This window comes from Muntiacus reevesi, chromosome 12 (assembly GCF_963930625.1).
Source record: "Muntiacus reevesi chromosome 12, mMunRee1.1, whole genome shotgun sequence".
Taxonomy (NCBI): Eukaryota; Metazoa; Chordata; class Mammalia; order Artiodactyla; family Cervidae; genus Muntiacus; species Muntiacus reevesi.
Genome location: NC_089260.1, coordinates 51,048,837 through 51,067,705, shown reverse-complemented (window position 1 = coordinate 51,067,705; position 18,869 = coordinate 51,048,837). Strand labels below are relative to the sequence as shown.

General features: G+C 38.3%; 1 protein-coding gene across 1 annotated transcript in view; it reads left to right on the top strand.

Moving 5' to 3' along the window:
• The window catches only part of NKAIN3 (sodium/potassium transporting ATPase interacting 3), a 513,211-nt gene that overhangs the window by 250,521 nt on the left and 243,821 nt on the right, over positions 1-18,869 (top strand). The window contains exon 2 of the mRNA XM_065903180.1: positions 14,419-14,556. Coding sequence (XP_065759252.1) covers positions 14,419-14,556 — 138 coding nt within the window. The remainder of the gene's footprint in view (positions 1-14,418; positions 14,557-18,869) is intronic.

The following is an 18,869-nucleotide window of genomic DNA, read 5'->3' as shown; positions in this document are numbered from 1 at the left end:
CCTGTCGGGGACAGAACAGGAAAGAAGCATAAATTAAAATGCTCCAAGAAATAAAAGAGAGGTTTGAGCTAAGGAAAGAGCAGACTGACTAAGCGTATTTGAAAAACTCAAATAGAATGAATGGAAAAATATACATAATATTGGGGCTTCCCTGTTGGCTCAGACAGTGAGGAATCTGCCCACAATGTGGGAGACCTGGGTTTGATCCCTGAGTTGGGAAGATCCTCTGGAGAAGGGAATGGCTACCCACTCCAGGATGCTTGCCTGAAGAATTCCATGGACAGAGGAGCCTGGTGGGCTACAGTCTACGGGTTCGCAAAAAGTCAGACGTGACTGAAGAGACTTTGCATACATGCATATATAGCATTAATTTTTTTTAAAAACTCAGTGAGTGGGTTTACCAGATTTAAAAGAGGGGAGAAAAATAATGAATGGGAAAAAAATTTGTGAAGATATTATACAGAATGCAATTCAGAAAAACAAGAATTAGAAAATATAGAAGATTAAGAGACAAGAAGATGGAGTGAGAAGCTCTATGTTCCTGAATAGAGTTCTGGAAGGGAAAAAAAAGGAAGAGAGGCAGAATACAACAAGTGTAACTATTTAGAGAGGATTTTAGCTGAGAATTTTCTGGAACTGATGCAAAGCATCACATCAACCATCACGTTATGGAAGACCAAAATTTACCAAGAAAGATAGATGAAAAGACACAAAAATACATCAGAGTCAATCCTCAAAGCTTCAAGAACATGGAGAGATTTTAAAATCTATTGGAGAGATATGGAGGAGACATTGCCTTCAGAGGAAACATGATTAAACAATAGTCCACTTCTAACTAGCACCTTTGGGATCCAACATATCTTCACTACACAGAAAGTAAAATAAATTTAATGGGAAATGTTTTTAAGTGTTGGAATGAAATAAAAGTACTTTCAAGTGAAGAAAAATGGAAAGAGTTTGCCACCAACAGACTCTCAATTTAACAAATTTAAAAGTATATTCTTCAGAGACTTTTCTGGCAGTGCAGTGGTTAAGACTTCACTTTCCAATGCAGGGGGTGTGGGTTTGATCCCTGGTCAGTAAACTGAGATCCCATATGCCTCACGGCCAAAAATTCAGAACATAAAACAGAAGCAATATTGTAACAAATTCAATAAAGACATGTAAAATGGTCCACATCAAAAAAAATATTTTCAAAAAATATAAATAAATAAAAGTATATTCTTCAGGAAAGAGAAGTTTTCCCATAGAGAGTGTCTGAGAAATGAGACACAAGAAGCAGGTATATATATGGGTAAATCAGACTTAAATATTGATTAAATAAAATAATAAAAATAATAATGTCGAGATATAAAGCTGTATGCAAAAATACTGATTTGGAAAATTATAATGTTCTAAGATTGTATTGTTTGAGAAAAAGGAAAAGATGATTATTAACTTCAGACAATGATAATTTATGTATATATGCTAAAAAGTCTAGGTTGATTATTTGTATAAAAGAAATAAAGCCTTGAAACTAATATACTTGAAACTAATAAGGGGATAAAATGAAATGGGAAAAAAAACTGAAATTTCAAAAGAAGAGATGAAAGTAGAAGTAAAATCCTAGAAATGGTAAGAAAAAGAAATATAAAGCAAGGATAATATAAACAAAACCAAATAATATAAACAAATCCAAATATATCATTAATCACAATAAATATAATTGGACAATAAAAGACAAAGATCCTCAGGCTGCATTGAAAATAGTGAGCCATATGCTTATGTCATGCGTTTAATGTGAGTTGCTTATAGATGCCATAAAGATAGTCATGGTTCTTAATCTACTTTTCTCATTTGTCTCTTTTAATTTGCATATGTAGACTGTTTACATTTAATGTGACTCTTGATTTATAAAGGCTTAAAATCTAAAATTTTATTTTGTGTTTTCTGTTCACATTATTTTTCATTTATTTTCTTTTTCTGCCTTCCTGTGGGTTATTTGAACGTAGCTGATGAAGACAATTTCATCAATTAAACCATAGCTATTGTCTAGTGATAACTGTGAAGAAGAAAACAAAATGCAAGCGTACACCAGAAATACCTCAATCTTTGTCTAGGGTTTTCACTAGCTCCGTAGTTAGGGACACGGTCCACGGTCAGTTGGTAGCTGCATCTTTCCCGGGAGATGAACAGCAGTGGGACACTCAGCAGCTGCTACATAGTAAACGAAGAATGGCAAGAGAACAACAAAGACAACTATCAAAAGGAAAATGGGCACCTACTTTAACACCATCAACTGATTATCACTTAAAGGTCTGTTGTACATTCTAATTTTCAGGTGAGAATGGTTTCTGTATAGCATAAATACTTTGACATATTCAAGCTTTTTCCCATATTATTTTCTAAAGAAGAAACTTTTAATTTCCTTCCCCAATGAAATGAATACCTTAAAGGAATTCTTTTAAAAAAAGGAATTTTACAGGTGGTTGCCACAACAAATAAAAATGAGAAAAGGCCCTTAGGGAAACTTTCCACTCATAACCTTCTCTCTGACTTCTCATGCTGGGTTGCCGTTTCAGCCAAACCTCCGTGGGAGTCTTAAATGCCACAGCAGGCAGTTCCCACCAGCTGTTCGTGGCCTTGTATAGGTCACCCAGCCTAGGGCTTCAACTTTAGTGTTCTTGGATCCATTATGGCTCCACTGGAAGCTTGGAATTTAATCTTCAATCGCTGTTCTGTAACAAATTGGTTCTTTGGGCTTTTGCTAAAATAGTTGCCTTCTTCCTGGCTTGAGCTATTCATGAACTGGAACTGTGTTTTTTAAGGTCAGCTTCAACCTGGCAAAGTTGGAGGAGTTAGACTGCAGGATAGTTTCTGGCAGGGGAAGGATGCTTAGAAGCTTAATCAAATGATGTAATCGTTGTCTTTAGAGATCAAGGGACATCTTCAAACAAATACTGACGGATTATTCCTCCTGCCTAATTTTTGTGAAATTCTTACCCAGAGCATCACTGACTTGGTATGAAAAGAGGAAGCAGAGTGCTCATCACCTGGTTTCTTCATGGCATGGTTCATTTTATGTCTCTATCTGTGTCTGCAGGCCTAGCAAAGAAGTATGACAATGCCTCTCTGGATAAGAACCTGTTGATAAAATGTAAGAATCTTTGTTTCAGACTGTGTGCTGCCAAAAGAGATATTTTTAAAGTTTACTCAGTTTTAAGAGCCTCATTTCACAAAATTAAACAGTATAGTTTGAAACTTTGCATATTTAGTTAAGTTAACTGGGTTGATATGAGAAGTTGTTAATCCCTAATGGTCAATCAGTTCAGTCGCTCAGTCGTGTCCAACTCTTTGCGACTCCATGGACTGCAGCATGCCAGGCCTCCCTGTCCATCACCAACTCCCGGAGTTTACTAAAACTCATGTACACTGAGGCAGTGATGCCATCCAAACATCTCATACTCTGTCGTCCCCTTCCCTCCTGCCTTCAACCTTTCCCCAAATCAGGGTCTTTTCAAATGAGTCGGTTCTTTGTATCAGGTGCCCAAACGATTGGAGTTTTAGCTGCAACATCAGTCCTTCCAATGAATATTCAGGATTGATTTCCTTTAGGATGGACTGGTTGGATCTCCTTGCAGTCCAAGGGACTCTCAAGAGTCTCTTGCAACACCACACTTCAAAAGCATCAATTCTTCAGTGCTCAGCTTTCTTTATAGTTCAGCCTTCACATCCATACATGACCACTGGAAAAACCATAGCTTTGACTAGACGGACCTTTGTTGGCAAAGTAATGCTTTTGCTTTTTAATATGCTGTCTAGATTGGTCATAACTTTTCTTCCAAGGAGCAAGTGTCTTTTAATTTCATGGCTGCAGTCACTATCTGCAGTGATTTAGAGCCCAAGAAAATAAAGTCTGTCACTGTTTCCACTGTTTCCCCATCTATTTGCCATGAAATGATGGGAACAGATGCCATGATCTTCATTTTCTGAATGTTGAGCTTTAAGCCAACTTTTTCACTTTCCTCTTTCACTTTCATCAAGAGGCTCTTTAGTTCTTCACTTTCTGCCATAGCTCTTTAGTTCTTCACTTTCTGCCATAAGGGTGGTGTCATCTGCATATCTGAGGTTATTGATATTTCTCCCGGCAATCTTGATTCCAGCTTGTTCTTTGTCCAGCCCAGCTTTTCTCATGATGTACTCTACATATAAGTTAAATAAGCAGGGTCACAATGTACAGCCTTGATGCACTCCTTTCCCTAGTTGGAAGTAATCTGTTGTTCCATGTCCAGTTCTAACTGTTGCTTTCTGACCTGCATAGAGATTTCTCAAGAGGCAGGTCAGGTGGCCTGGTATTCCCTTCTCTTTGAGAATTTTCCACAGTTTGTTGTGATCCACACAGTCAAAGGCTTTGGCATAGTCAACACAGCAGAGGTAGATGTTTTTCTGGAACTCTCTTGCTTTTTCCATGATCCAACGGATGCAGGCAATTTGATCTCTGGTCCTCTGCCTTTTCTAAATCCAGAACATCTGGAAGTTCACGGTTCACATACTGTTGAAGCCTGAATTTTGAGCATTACTTTACTAGCCTGTAAGATGAGTGCAACTGTGTGGTAGTTTGAGCATTCTTTGGCATTGCCTTTCTTTGGGATTGCAATGAAAACTGACCTTTTCCAGTCCTGTGGCCACTGCTAAGCTTTCCAAATTTGCTGGCATATTGAGTGCAGTACTTTTAGGATTTGCATCACATTAGGATTTTAGCATCATCTTTTAGGATTTGAATAGCTCAGCTGGAATTCCATCATCTCCACTAGGTTTTTTGGTAGTGATGCTTCCTAAGACCCACTTGACTTTGCATTCTAGGATGTCTGGCTCTAGGTGAGTGATCACAGCATTGTGATTATCTGGGTCATGAAGATCTTTTTTGTATAGTTCTTCTGTGTATTCTTGCCACCTCTTCTTAATATCTTCTGCTTCTGTTAGGTCCATACCATTTCTGTCCTTTATTGAGCACATCTTTGCATGAAATATTCCATTAGTATCTCTAATTTTCTTGAAGAGATTGCTAGTCTTTCCCATAGTATTTTTTTACCTCTATTTCTTTGCATTGATCGCTGAGGCTTTCTTATCTCTCCTTGCTATTCTTTGGAACTCTGCATTTAAATGGGTATATCTTTCCTTTTCTCCTTTGCTTTTCATTTCTCTTCTTTTCACAGCTACTTGTAAGGCCTCCTCAGACAGGCATTTTGCTTTTTTGCATTTCTTTTTCTTGGGGAAGGTCTTGATTCCTGTCTCCTGTAAAATGTAATGAACCTCTGCCCATACTTCATCAGGCACTCTCTCTATCAGATCTAATCCCTTGAATCTATTTGTCACTTCCACTGTATAAATGTAAGCGATTTGATTTAGGTCATACCTGAATGGTCTACTGGCTTTCCCCTACTTTCTTCAATTTAAGTCTGAATTTGGAAATAAGGAGTTCATGATCTGAGCCACAGTCAGCTTCTGGTCTTGTTTTTGCTGACTGTATAGAGCTTCTCCATCTTGGCAAAGAATATAATCAGTCTGATTTCAGTGTTGACCATCTGGTGATGGCCATGTGTACAGTCTTCTCTTGTGCTGTTGGAAGAGGGTGTTTTCTATGACCAATGTGTTCTCTTGGCAAAACTCTGTTAGCTTTGAACTGCTTCGTTTTGTACTTCAAGGCCAAATTTGCCTGTTACTCCAAGTATCTCTTGACTTCTGGCTTTTGCATTCCAGTCCCCTGTAATGAAAAGGACATCTTTTTGGGGTGTTAGTTCTAGAGGTCTTGTAGGTCTTCATAGAACCGTTCAACTTCAGTTTCTTTAGCATTACTGGTCAGGGTATAGACTTGGATTACTGTGGTATTGAATGGTTTGCCTTGGAAACAAACAGAGATCATTCTGTCATTTTTGAGATTGCATCCAAGTACTGCATTTCGAATTCTTTTGTTGACTATGATGCCTACTCCATTTCTTCTAAGGGATTCTTGCCAACAGTAGTCGATATAATGATCATCTGAGTTAAATTCACCCATTCCAGTCCATTTTGGTTCACTGATTGATAAAATGTTGATGTTTACTCTTTCCATCTCCTGTTTGCCTACTTCAAATTTGCCTTGATTTGTGGACCTAACATTCCAGTTTCCTATGCAATATTGCTCTTTAGAGCATCAGACCTTGCTTCTATCACCAGTCCCATTCACAACTGGGTGTTGTTTTTGCTTTGACTCCATCTCTTCATTCTTTCTGGAATTATTTCTCCTCTGATCTCCAGTAGCATATTGGACCCCTACCAACCCGGGAAGTTCATCTTTCAGTGTCCTATCATTTTGCCTTTTCATACTGCTCATGGTGTTCTCAAGGCTCAATACTGAAGTGGTTTGCCATTCCCTTCTCCAGTAGATCACGTTTTGTCAGAACTCTCCAACATGACCTGTCCATCATGGGTGGCCCCACACGGCATGGCTCATAGTGTCATTGAGTTAGACAAGGCTAAGTTATTGTTGTGTGTGTGTTAGTCACTCAGTCGTGTCTGACTCTTTGCGACCCATGAGTTGTAGCCAGCAAGGCTCTTCTGTTCATGGGATTTCCCAGGCAAAGAAAAAACTGAAGTGAGTTGCCAGGCCCTCCTCTAGGGGATCTTCCCATCCCCGGGATCAAACTAACATCTTTTAGGTCTCCCACATCGTCAGGCAGTTTCTTTACCACTAACGCCACCAGGGAAGCCCCAAACGGAGCACCACATCATGAAACATCCCACTGTGCTCCTTGTGTTATTTCTATCTCTTGTGAGAGAGCTCATTTCAGAATTTAACCTCATTAAACAGTGTATATTTTGTTGCATGATTTTGTTGCAGGAAGGGGGACCCCTTCCAGGGCCCGAAACTGGGCTCTTGTCTAACACTCGGAAATGAATTGTCTGGGGAGACACATGCTGACAAAGCAAGAGATTTTATTGGGAAGGGCACCCAGGTGGAGAGCAGTAGGTAAGGGAACCCAGGAGAACTGCTCTGCCACGTGGCTCACAGTCTTGGGTTTTATGGTGATGGGATTAGTTTCCGGGTGGTCTTTGGCCAATCATTCTAATTCAGAGTCTTTTCTGGTGGCGCACGCATCACTCGGCCAAGATGGATGCTAGCGAGAGGGACTCTGGGAAGTGGACGGATAGGCAGGGTCTCCTCTCGACCTTTCCCGAACTCTTCCGGCTGGTGGTGGCTTATTAGTTCCATATTCCTTATCAGGATCTCCTGTCATAAAACAACTCGTACAAATGGTTGCTATGGTGCCTGGCCAGGGTGGGCGGTTTCAGTCAGTGTGCTTCCCCTAACAATTTCAGAGTAGTATGGGAGAAAGGATGTAGGATCAGGGCATAAAGACAGTAGACTGCTCTCTGATGCTCATCAGCTGACTGGTCCAAGTTTCTTCATATAAGGATAATCATGTTTATCCTATTTTGCTAGCATCAAATTAGATTAATGAATATGGAAAAATGTAAGCGTTAAATACTGTCCCGTTCATAGTATTACTATTCTTTCAGGCTTTAGAGCACTTTTTTTCAATTAGGTGGCTTCTCTGCCACACTGAAAAATTGGTGAAATAGTCGTCACTCAACCAGTTGACATGCTGAGTCAGTGCATGAGATACATTAAAGAATTTTCCCGACTGAATTTGTGGTTCATAAATGCCCTTCACATGAATCTTTCAGCTCATTGGCCTCCATAAATCTGTCCATGGGCAGTGCAATATCTGTTCCTTTTTAAACAGGAAACTTGTTATGTTACCCACAGTTTCTTATTTCTTCAAAAAATAGACTTGCAACACAACATGTGGCTGTTTTCTGATTTCCCAAAATTGCTTACTTGACCAAGTAGTTTGTATCTTTCTGATTGAATTGTAAGAGTAGAAAGTGCTCATTCAATTTCCTTGAGATACAGGGATTCAAAATATATTGACAGAATTCAAGAAGCCTTTTCAGATGTTCTGGAGACAGCACCCAAATAAAGCTAATTCAACGAACAGATTTCAACAGTCACACTTGACATTAAGAAAATACTCTTCCTCTGAGCTCTCATGATTCCGCCTCCCCTAGCTGCAAATGCATTATTAGTCATTCAAGCCACTGCAACTTGATTTTACTTCATTCATTTCATTAAATTATTGGTTTCTGGTTTCACTGGAATAATAGCCCTTGCCATCTAACTGCTATCAAAAATAATACTAAATCATGCAGAAACTATGAAGCCCTTAACACAGTTGCTTTGCTCATTGGGTAAACCAAATCATGAACAGCCTATATCTGAAATTCCTAGGTCCATCACAGTCTGTGCACATCCTAAGCCTTGGTTGCCTGTCTGTAGGCAAGAGAATCCTCTCCAAAATAGCACCTGCTTTGACATAGTGGTAAATCTGCAGGTTATTAGGACTTTTGTGGCACATCTCTATAAGTAGGCTCACGATACAAATGCTACTGATCCTTCTATTTATTTTTTTAGAGCCATGAAAAAGTATTCTCAGATTATGGCTTAAAACATAAGACTGTAATTTGGTCTAGGCCAGGTCTATGAACATAGAATTTTTGAATCATCAGTCTTGAGCATGAGAAGTCCATTGAGATTGAGTAGCTATGAGATTCTAGAACAAAGGAAGCATGATGGTGGCAGAGAAGACTGTAATTTGGTCTAGGCCAGGTCTATGAACATAGAATTTTTGAATCATCAGTCTTGAGCATGAGAAGTCCATTGAGATTGAGTAGCTATGAGATTCTAGAACAAAGGAAGCAATGATGGTGGCAGAGCTGAGGGCTACACCAACCTCCCAGACAAAGACGAGCCTCTTCTAATACCAGAAGTTATTTGAAATGGTCTGGAATGTATTGATTTAGCTAATGCATACATGCTCAGTCGTGTCTGACTCTTTGCAACTCCATGAACTCTAAACTGTCAGGATGCTCTGTCCATGGGATTTCTCAGCAAGAATATTAGAGTGGGTTGCCATTTCCTCCTCCAAGGGATCTTCCCAACACAGGAATCAACCCACTTCTCTTGCATCTCCTGCATTGGCAGGTGGTCTCTTCACCACTGCACCACCTGGGAAGCCCCAAGTTAGCTAGTAGGAGTGTTAATTAGAGTTTTCGCATCCTCCCTTTTTATGAAAGATGAGCTTCCTGAATTCCTAGACTACAGGTTATATAGAAGAGAGTATCAGTCATACAATAAGCTTTAATTTCAGTCTTTTAGTAAACCATCATTTGATCAAATACCTTCCTATAATTTGACTAACATGAGGAATGCTGGTTTGATCTATTTTATTGTGTTTGACTCTATTGAGCCCAAGACAAATGGAAGTAAAAGGGAGCTCACCTTTCTCACTGTGAAGTTCAGCCTCCAAGGGTATTCACATCTTAAGACTGAGCATTCCTACCGAGGTTTTGTTTAGATAGAAGCATGTTATGTAGATCCAACTGAAGTAAATGCCGAGGAAAATATCTGGTCACCTGGAGTTTTTATAGCTCTTTAATTAAATATAAATAAATTTCCATAATTCATAATAATTATGAGCTATTAGGCAAAACACTGTGTTAAACGTAATATATGGATATATGGATCAATAAGAGAGTTACTGTATTTTAGAGTGAACTAAGTCAGAAAGAGAAAAGCAAATATCATATATTGGATATATGGATCAATAAGAAAGTTATTGTATTTTAGAGTGAACTAAGTCAGAAAGAGAAAAGCAAATATCATATATTAACACATGTATGTGGGATCTAGAAAAACAGTGTAGATGATCATGTTTGTAAAGCAGAAATAGAGACACAGAGGTAGAGGACAAATGTATGGATACCAAGAGCTGGGTGGTGGTGGTGGGGTGCTATGGGAGAAATTGGGAGACTGGGATTGATATATATACACTATTGATGCTATGTATAAAATAGATAACTGATGGGAAACTACTGTGCCCAGGGAACTCTACTCAGTGCTCTGAGGTGACCTAAACGGGAAGGAAATCCAAAAAAGAGGGGATATATGCATAAGTAAGGCCAATTCATTTTGCTTTCCAGCAGAAACTGACACAGCAGTATAAAGCAACTATACTCCAAAAAAAAGAAGAAAAAAAATTTACTCTATTTTACATGTGCCCCTGTTTGTCTCTATCTACCATTGTCTGGGCATAATAAGGAAATAGGGAACTTTCTTGTGCTATTGGGAGTATTTGTGGTTAATTTGGGGTGCAGTTAATGATTCATGGGTTTACAGGAAACATTTTCACCTTGGAGCCTGACAGAAGGAAACGCCTGACCTGCAGGAAGAATTTTAAAACATACCCCTTCCCCTTGCCATATACACAGATTTTACATAGAATATTCAATCCCTTCTTAGTTCTGCTATACTTTATAGGGTCAAATTGCACTTACATTTTCATAATCATAATAAAGGCTTCCGAGCTTTCTACAATTGGATTCTGAAAGTTACAAGCCAAGTTACATTTTTATTGTAATGAGTGTGAGATAATTCCCATGCCGTCCCAAGTATGACGTAGGGTTACATTTCTCTCCTTATAATTGCGGTGTTGCCGTCCAAAGACAGTGTTTCGATGATTGCTTCATCTTTGCATTCAAAACCATGCCCAGTTTTAATTTTCTTGGTACTTTTGAACCATACTTCCTTTGCATCACTTATTTGGTCTCCGTCCGTTCCTTCCTTCCTTCCATCTTATTCAGATTCTGTCTGCCTTTATTTTTCAGGTTAGGAATAGACACATATTCTCTTCCATCACATTCTTGGAGCTTCCAGAGTCTTACGCACTTGATCTGTCCCCTAGAAAAGTTCTTTACGCCCCTGCTTCCTGTTCTGTTTTTAAACTGGGGACCGGTTAGTTTTGCTTTCCTCTGGATTGTTTGTTCCTTTTCTAGTTTCTTGAATTCTCTATCTTGATTGAAAACTCAGGTTCTTCCAGGATCTCATGCATTCTCTTCTTTGCCGTGGCGTCTCTGCAGAGCTGTTCTTCGTCTTCTGTCATCTGGGCCGGATGCTTCCTCTTGATGTTGCATCACACGTTTGATGACTTCCTTCCGCTGTTCTCCTGAGTCAGAACCACTGTTTTCTAGGTGCCGTGTTCAGTGGTGCAGAGGTAACTGTTTGACCCCAGGCTCTCATTACAAATAAACAAGACCTTGCTTTCTTAGTGCTTCCTGATGTCCATGTTGTGGGTAGCCTATCCTTCTCCAGCGGATCTTCCCAACCCAGGAATTGAACCCAGGGTCTCATGCATTGCAGGTGGATTCTTTACCAACTGAGCTGTCAGGGAAGTCCATGTTGTAAATATACTGGGCAAAGCCACATTCCCAAAGCAGCATCACTGATAGAGGAGTTGGGAAGAGATGTACCTGATCTATGCTCCCCAGCCTGCACCAGTGACTTAAGCACAGTATTGATGAGACCATTTTGACAGATGTGTTTCTAAAATATATTCATACATTTTTGAGTTAACAAAGCAACCGTGATATCATTTAATTTGATTCTGTGGCTCTCAGTCATCATTGTTAATATCAAGCTCTAAGGCAAAAAGTGCTGTCTCTAAAGATGATGACAGAGAACATGTGAAAGTCTCAGTTGTGTCTGACTCTGCGACCCCATGGACTGTAGCCTGCCAGGCTCTTCTGTCCATGGAATTCTCAAGGCAAGAATACTGAAGTGGGTACTTGTTTTCCCTTTTCCAGGGTATCTTCCCAAGCCAGGGATCAAACCTGAGGTCTCCTGCATTGCAGGTGGATTCTTTACCATCTGAGCCACCAGGGAAACCCAAAGAGAATATATTTGCCTCTAAACTAAATGGCTTAATAGCCAAACATGGAAATTAGATAAAATAAGTAATACAGAATGCAATGGTATTCTGTTTACCTTTAGAGGACTTTTTGTCTCTGTTAGTTGACTCTTCAAATACAATACTCAAATCTAATTTTCATGATTTGTATAGTTGTTTTGGCTGCCTCTCGCCTGGTTCTTGATATGACCTCCTTATTTGTTTGTTGTTTGTTTATGACCTTTTATTTGTGCTTTGATTTCTAATCACTGTAAATCTATTTTAAGTTATCAGAATAAGTATCAATAAGTAGAGAAACAGGATGTCTTCATAAAGAGTGCAGACTTTCTAATGACTGGTGTTAATTTGGCTTCCCTTTCATTGTGTATTTTCTGTAATATAAAAAAGAATGCTATTCATGCGTCTTCTGACAGAAAAGAAAATGGGTTTTTCTGTTTGAAAAAGTTCACTTTAAAGGTATTTGTGATGCGTGATGGCTTTAAAATCGGGTTGCTTTTCACGATGAATTGCCTGCAGCTGCTCTTCAGGATTTTGTGTTCTTTTCTGAGCACATCCATCCTGTTTGGGTACAAAACCCCACATATTTACATCACTGATGGGCCAATAAATAAAATGCTGCATTTTTAGGGGAAGGTTCTTGGGGACTCTTTACAGTAAGGAGCAGAGAAGCAGGGGGTTGAAAATGCGGTGCCGCTTCTTACCTTGCTCTGATTATTTTGAGTTTTAGCCATTCCTGACCTCCCCCCTTTTGCGAGTGCAAGGGTTGGTGACAAATCACTTGATGATCAGGAAATACCCATGATATGAATGTGGTTCTTGTGTGGTTGTCTTGAGGTATTTGCTTGTTTCTCTTTCTCCTCCACATCTTATTGAAGGTGAATCTAAACCAAGGTAAATTCAGCTTCCTGGGTAGAGGACATTTCTTTATGTCCAAGGAAATTAAAGTTATTCAGGCATACACCTGCCACATAACTTAAAAAAAAAAATACCTAGGGTACCATTTTCTTTTCAAACCTGCTGTTTCTAGTGCCGGCAGGATGGTTGATCAGTGGGTCATTTTCTCAGAATTACTGTTTTATCAAAGTTAATGTAGAAGAATGCTTCAAATTTTTAAGATCCATGTCCAAACACAGCAGGTGGAATTATAAAATTTCTGGATATAAAGCATAATAAATATTATTTGTACATGATAATGACATTGTTGACATTCACTGGACTATGTGAAATTCATCTGTCTCATCATAAAGAGTACAAGTGTATACTTTAGTATATTTTAAAATTGCTTTAAAATGTAATTGTATCTAATGCAAATATAATAAACTCTAACATGTCTAGAATTGTCATTACCCTATAATTTTTATCTGTGTATTTAGAAAGGATTATACCTAATTGAAAAGTACTTCCCTGTAGCTCAAACGGAGAAGGAAATGGCAGCCCACTCCAGGATTCTTGCCTAGAGAATCCCGTGGACAGAGGAGCCTGGTGGGCTGCTGTCCGTAGCGTCGCACAGAGTCAGACACGACTGAAGCGCCTTAGCATGCATGCATGCATTGGAGAAGAAAATGGCAACCCACTCCCGCATTCTTGCCTGGGGAATCCCAGGGACCGAGGAGCCTGGTGGGTTGCCATCTATGGGGTCGCACAGAGTTGGGCATGACTGAAGCGACTTAGCAGCAGCAGCAGCAATAGCTCAAACAGTAAAGAATCTGCCTGCAATGCAGGAGACCAGGGTTCGATCTCTGGGTTGGGAAGTTCCTCTGGAGAAGGGAATGGCAATCCACTCCAGTATTCTTGCCTGGAGAATACCATGGACAGAAGCCTGGTGGGCTACAGTTCACGAGGTCACAAAGAGTCAGACACGACTGAACAACACACACACACACCCCTAATTGAAGATGAATTTTCATGTAAATATATTGTCTCAATAAAATGTCATTCAAAGGAACTATGAAACTCCAGTGTTAGATTGGGAACTAAAGTAGATAAATAAGTAAACTCATTTTGAAAAAGTAGTTATCATCATTAATGTAAATAAGTCAAAAGTCAATAAATAAGTTTCATTTTGAAAAAGTGGCTAGTCATTATAACCAATGACAATCAAAAGAAAGGAAGGAAAAAAAAAGATTTGATAGTTCATATTTTACATAGGAAGGTAGAAATGGGGGTAGTTTTTCTTATTTTTGTTTGTTTGTTTTCCCAAATATTAATAGTATGGGCATTGAAGCCTAGAGTTACTGTTCTAAGTATGTTATAACTAAGCCAGTCATTTTACTAAAAATAATGATAGGTTAATAATAGAAAATATGATATCATAAAAGATTTGCTACTATAGAAAAGGATTTCAGGAATATATCTCATGCATTCCAGAAAGGCTTAAAATCTATTTATAGTTGAAGTCCTGATTTTCAAAGTAATTTTAGTATGTTTTCTGAGAGAGGTTGCATAAAGCAGTACATGAAATGCGTGTCACATTCTTAGTGATAACAGTGTCCATAAGTACAATTGAAATTGACTTTGCAGCCTTCTCCAACTGTGAAGCCAACGTTAATGTGGTCTGATGTTATATACTCATGGACTCTTTGCTTTGTTGCAGCTCTCAGCATTAGAGAGGCAGATCTTTGACTTCCTTGGCTTCCAGTGGGCGCCCATTCTTGGCAATTTTCTACATATAATCGTCGTCATATTGGGTTTGTTTGGGACCATTCAGTACAGACCTCGATATATTGTGGTGGTAAGTCTTATTTTTAACTTGTCTTTTCATATAAACACTGCAAAACTGTTAGGAGAAGAAGAAAATTATTTCAGTTGTTCTTTCTGATGTAGTATGGCTTGGCTGTACTGGCCTTCATTACTGAGATGATTATCTGTGGGGAAGAAGGCTCAGTGAATGTTTACAATGAAAGCAAATTATGTGACTATGAGTGTGAGATGCATAGTGTAACTGAAATCAAGATTCACAAGGAAATTTAAGATGAGTTTCAATAGAGGAGGACCTGTGGTCTTGATGTTAGATGGTATGTAAATGTGTATTAACTATCATTTCAATCACGTGTGACACTAACACTAAAAAGCAAACTTCCTAGCCATAACTATTTACTAACTGATAAAAAGCTATTTAGTTTTAATTGATGTAATAAATGCATGTGCATTCATGAAATGAAGTGAAAGTCGTTCAGTCATGTCTGACTCTTTGCAACCCCACGGACTACACGGTCCATGGAATTCTCCAGGCCAGAATACTGGAGTGGTAGATGTTCCCGTTTCCAGGGGACCTTCCCAACCCAAGGATCGAACCCAGGTTTCCTGCATTGCAGGCAGATTCTTTACCATCTGAGACACCTTTATTTCATACTTATCCCCTAATTTTCGGTTTACTATATATTACTAAATATTTCTCAACTTTGTGAAGATAAATTTGAGACAAACCCATGCTCCAAACTATCACACACATGGTCAGCATACCCTCCATTGTAGGAAAATTTAATAAGGAATATTCTGTGCTCCACATTTGACTGAAAGTTATCTTCAGTAATTTGTTCTCTTTTCTAGAGGGGAATATTTTAGGCTACATATATGTATAAGAAGGTTGTGAGAAATACCAAGCAAATGTAAGAAATTGTAATGAGGAGTAACACACTCTAAAATGCTCACTGAACCTGAATAAATATACAGTGTTCAGTAGAATTAGTGAATATTTTCTTGCAATGCAAGTGATTGCATCACTAGAAGAAAAGAATCTGCCTGCCAATGCAGGAGACACAAGAGACATGGGTTCTATCCCTGGGTCAGAAAAATACCTGGGAGGAAGAAATGGCAATCCATTCCAGTATTCTTGCCTAGGAGATCCCATGGACAGAGGAGCCTGGCGGGCTATAGTCCAAAGGGTCACAGAGAGTCAGACATGACTGAACGCACATGTACTCTGTACACAGGGAAATATCCCTACTATGTCATCATAAATCTTCCACCAGAGTTACTGTTCAGAATGGCAGTGAAGAATAGTAGGCTCATATTCAATGGTCTCAGATTTAAATCCCCTTGGACATGAACACTAAACTCTAAAAACTGTTAGAACAATGAGTGAGCAAGAAACAGATCCTTTTGAAAAAATAAGTGTAACATACTGTGTATACTATTATATCTAATTGATACACATGTGAATGAATTAATGAATGATCTTCTTGGTAATTGAAAAACAAGCTAGGGAAGTGACAAGTAATTTATGTTATAGACTAATTGCTCAATGAGAAAAAAAAATATACCGGGAGACTTCTAAAGTTCATTTCAATTAAAAAATCCTGAAATATCCTCATAAAACTATGCAATATCCTGGAAGTCACATAGAACAAAATAAATGGTTTTTCATCTTTATAGGCATTGTCTAATTAAATTAGGATTTAAAGTGTGTGTACTGAACATAAGCAAAGTAGGATAGATAAATAGTTGATAGATTATATAGAGATGACGGGTAAATAGATGGATAAATAATTATGCAGAGTAATTTTTTCTTTACTTTGAGAAGTTATGTCTTCTATACTGCAGGTATATCTATGTGACTGTCTGAGTTTGTAGGCATACTCCATGATGACCAAAAGATATTTGGTAAAAATGGAATGTATCTCTTTCTTTAAAATTCTAGTTTCAATTGGATAAATAAGTTTGCTGTTGTTCAGTCACTAAATTGTGACTTACTCTTTGCAACCCCATGAACTCTAGCCCACTAGGCTCCTCTGTCCATGAGATTTCCAGGCAAGAATACTGGAATGGGTTACAACTTCTTTCTCCAGGTGATCTTCTGGGACCAGGGATCAAACCTGTGTCTCCATTAGCAGGCAGATTCTTTACCACTGAGCCACCAGGGTAGCCCTAAAAAGAAATTAATCCTCATCAAAAAGATGACAAGGAGGATAGCCAGTATCTTATACCACATGTTGTCCTAATACTTTCTACTTCAGCAAAATTCCTTTGGATGTGTTATTAGTGCCACTAGAAATCCTTCCTTTTTACCTTATGTACAGATTTGGGTCTCAGGTGCACACTGAGGTATGAAGTTTTCGTCTCAAAGTAATCCAAAATTCAACCATACAGATATTCTTTGTTCTCAACAGGCCAATGTATTAGAATAAAGGAACTTACAATATTACTTTTAAAAATCCTGATGTCTATATAATGCATGACACATTAATAGCAAAATAAAAAGGAAATCATTTCAAAAAAATAACTGGTTACAAAATACATATGAATGAAGTAAATTTTTGATAAATTGGTGAATTGATCATTTTATAAAATGGAAAATTTGGGGAAGTGTTAACTTGCAAATTAACCTGTAGTCCTTTTCCTAAAATTTTTTTCAATGAAGCTTATCATTTGATGCCTAAGCACCCCAGCTCTGGAGTCATATGATGCCTAAGCACTCTTGCTCTTGCCAGGTGCCTGTCCCAAGTCTGACACTAACTACATAATCAAATGATTACCTCTCTACCTTGGTCTTAGTGTGATGACTGAATGACTTAATCTATGTGAAGTGCTTAGAAAGAAACAATAGAAAGCAGCTCAGTAATAACTGTTGTTATTGTTAGGAATTTCAGAGCTGACAGTTGGAACCTATAGTACTCAGCCTGATCATGTTATCTTTGGGTGTTCAGAAGTGACATCAATAGTACAGCTCGTGATGGATCAGAATACACTTCGATCATGAAGTTTGTGCTTTGACTTTAAATAGATTTGCCTCAATATTCATTTTCTGTAACTCTGAGTTGATTTACTTTTCTAAAAGAGTACTTGGGGTGTAGGTTTGCAGTCCTAATAATTAAGAACTATGTGGTTTTGCAGTTAATTCGGTTTATTTTCTTACTTTAGTCCTGCTTTACTTTATGTCCTCCCCTCAACCTTTGTCCCTAGATTTGTTCTCATGACTTAGTGGTCTGCACTGCTCTTTTACTCAATTATCTCCATCATTAGACTTATGTAGAATGAAAAATGTCCGATACCAGATGCCATCTTATTAGTAACATCTTAAAAAATTTGTTGTGGTTTTATGAATTTATCAGTTTGCAAAAAGCATACATTGAGGATGTAGGTTAGCTATTTTAAGTATTCACAAGAATATTTTGTGGGTCAGAAAAGTGCATTTCAATGCATTTGTTGCGTTTTTAAGAAAACATCTACTACCCACTCACACTGGAAGGCTCTTTAACAGAAAATATCAGCAGATCAACAGTATCTGCAAATACAAAAAGCCTAAATGTATATTTTAACTGATGTTAACTTTTTGGCATATTTTCCAACTCCTCTACAGTTCTAGTGATTTTGGAGCCTTAACTCATTATTATAAGTGTATTGCTCTTTAAAAATCATAAATGATAAAGATAAAGAATGTAAATTGAATTTTAGAAAAAATTTAAAAGCTTCTGATAAGATTTCTAGTAAGGAGATGGCTGTTTTATAGTGTTTAAAATTCATGAGTCTATTATTTGGCAAACCATAGAAGAAACTAGTATTAATAAATTATTTTAATACTTAGCTTAATATTAACAATAAGTTATTTCACCATTTATCATGATTTAACAGTAGAAAGCAATAATTGAATTAGTGTGTCTATTTAAGAATTCATAGATTTTCGTAGTAAAATAAAATGAGTGAGCAACCCATTGTATTTGGTGTATTCATTGTGCTACTGTGGCAAATTCCTTCCTCTTTCAAGCTGTCCTATATGTCAGTTTTCCAAACCTTAGTGTCTTTGTCTGCTTGAGAAAGTGACTGGATGCAGAAAGAGAAAAACAAGTATCATATATCAGTGCATGTGTTTGAAATCTAGAAGAATGGTGCAGATGAACCTGTATACAGGGCAGGGATAAAGATGCAGATGTAGAGAACAGGCTTGTGGACGCAGTGGGGGAAGAAGCGGGCAGGACAAAGTGAGCGACTGGCGCTGACACATATGCACGCCCATGTGTAAACGGCTCGTGCGGAGTTGCTGTGTAATGCAGGGAGCTCAGCGCAGTGCTCTATGGCGACCTAGAAGGGGAGGATGGGGGGTGAGTG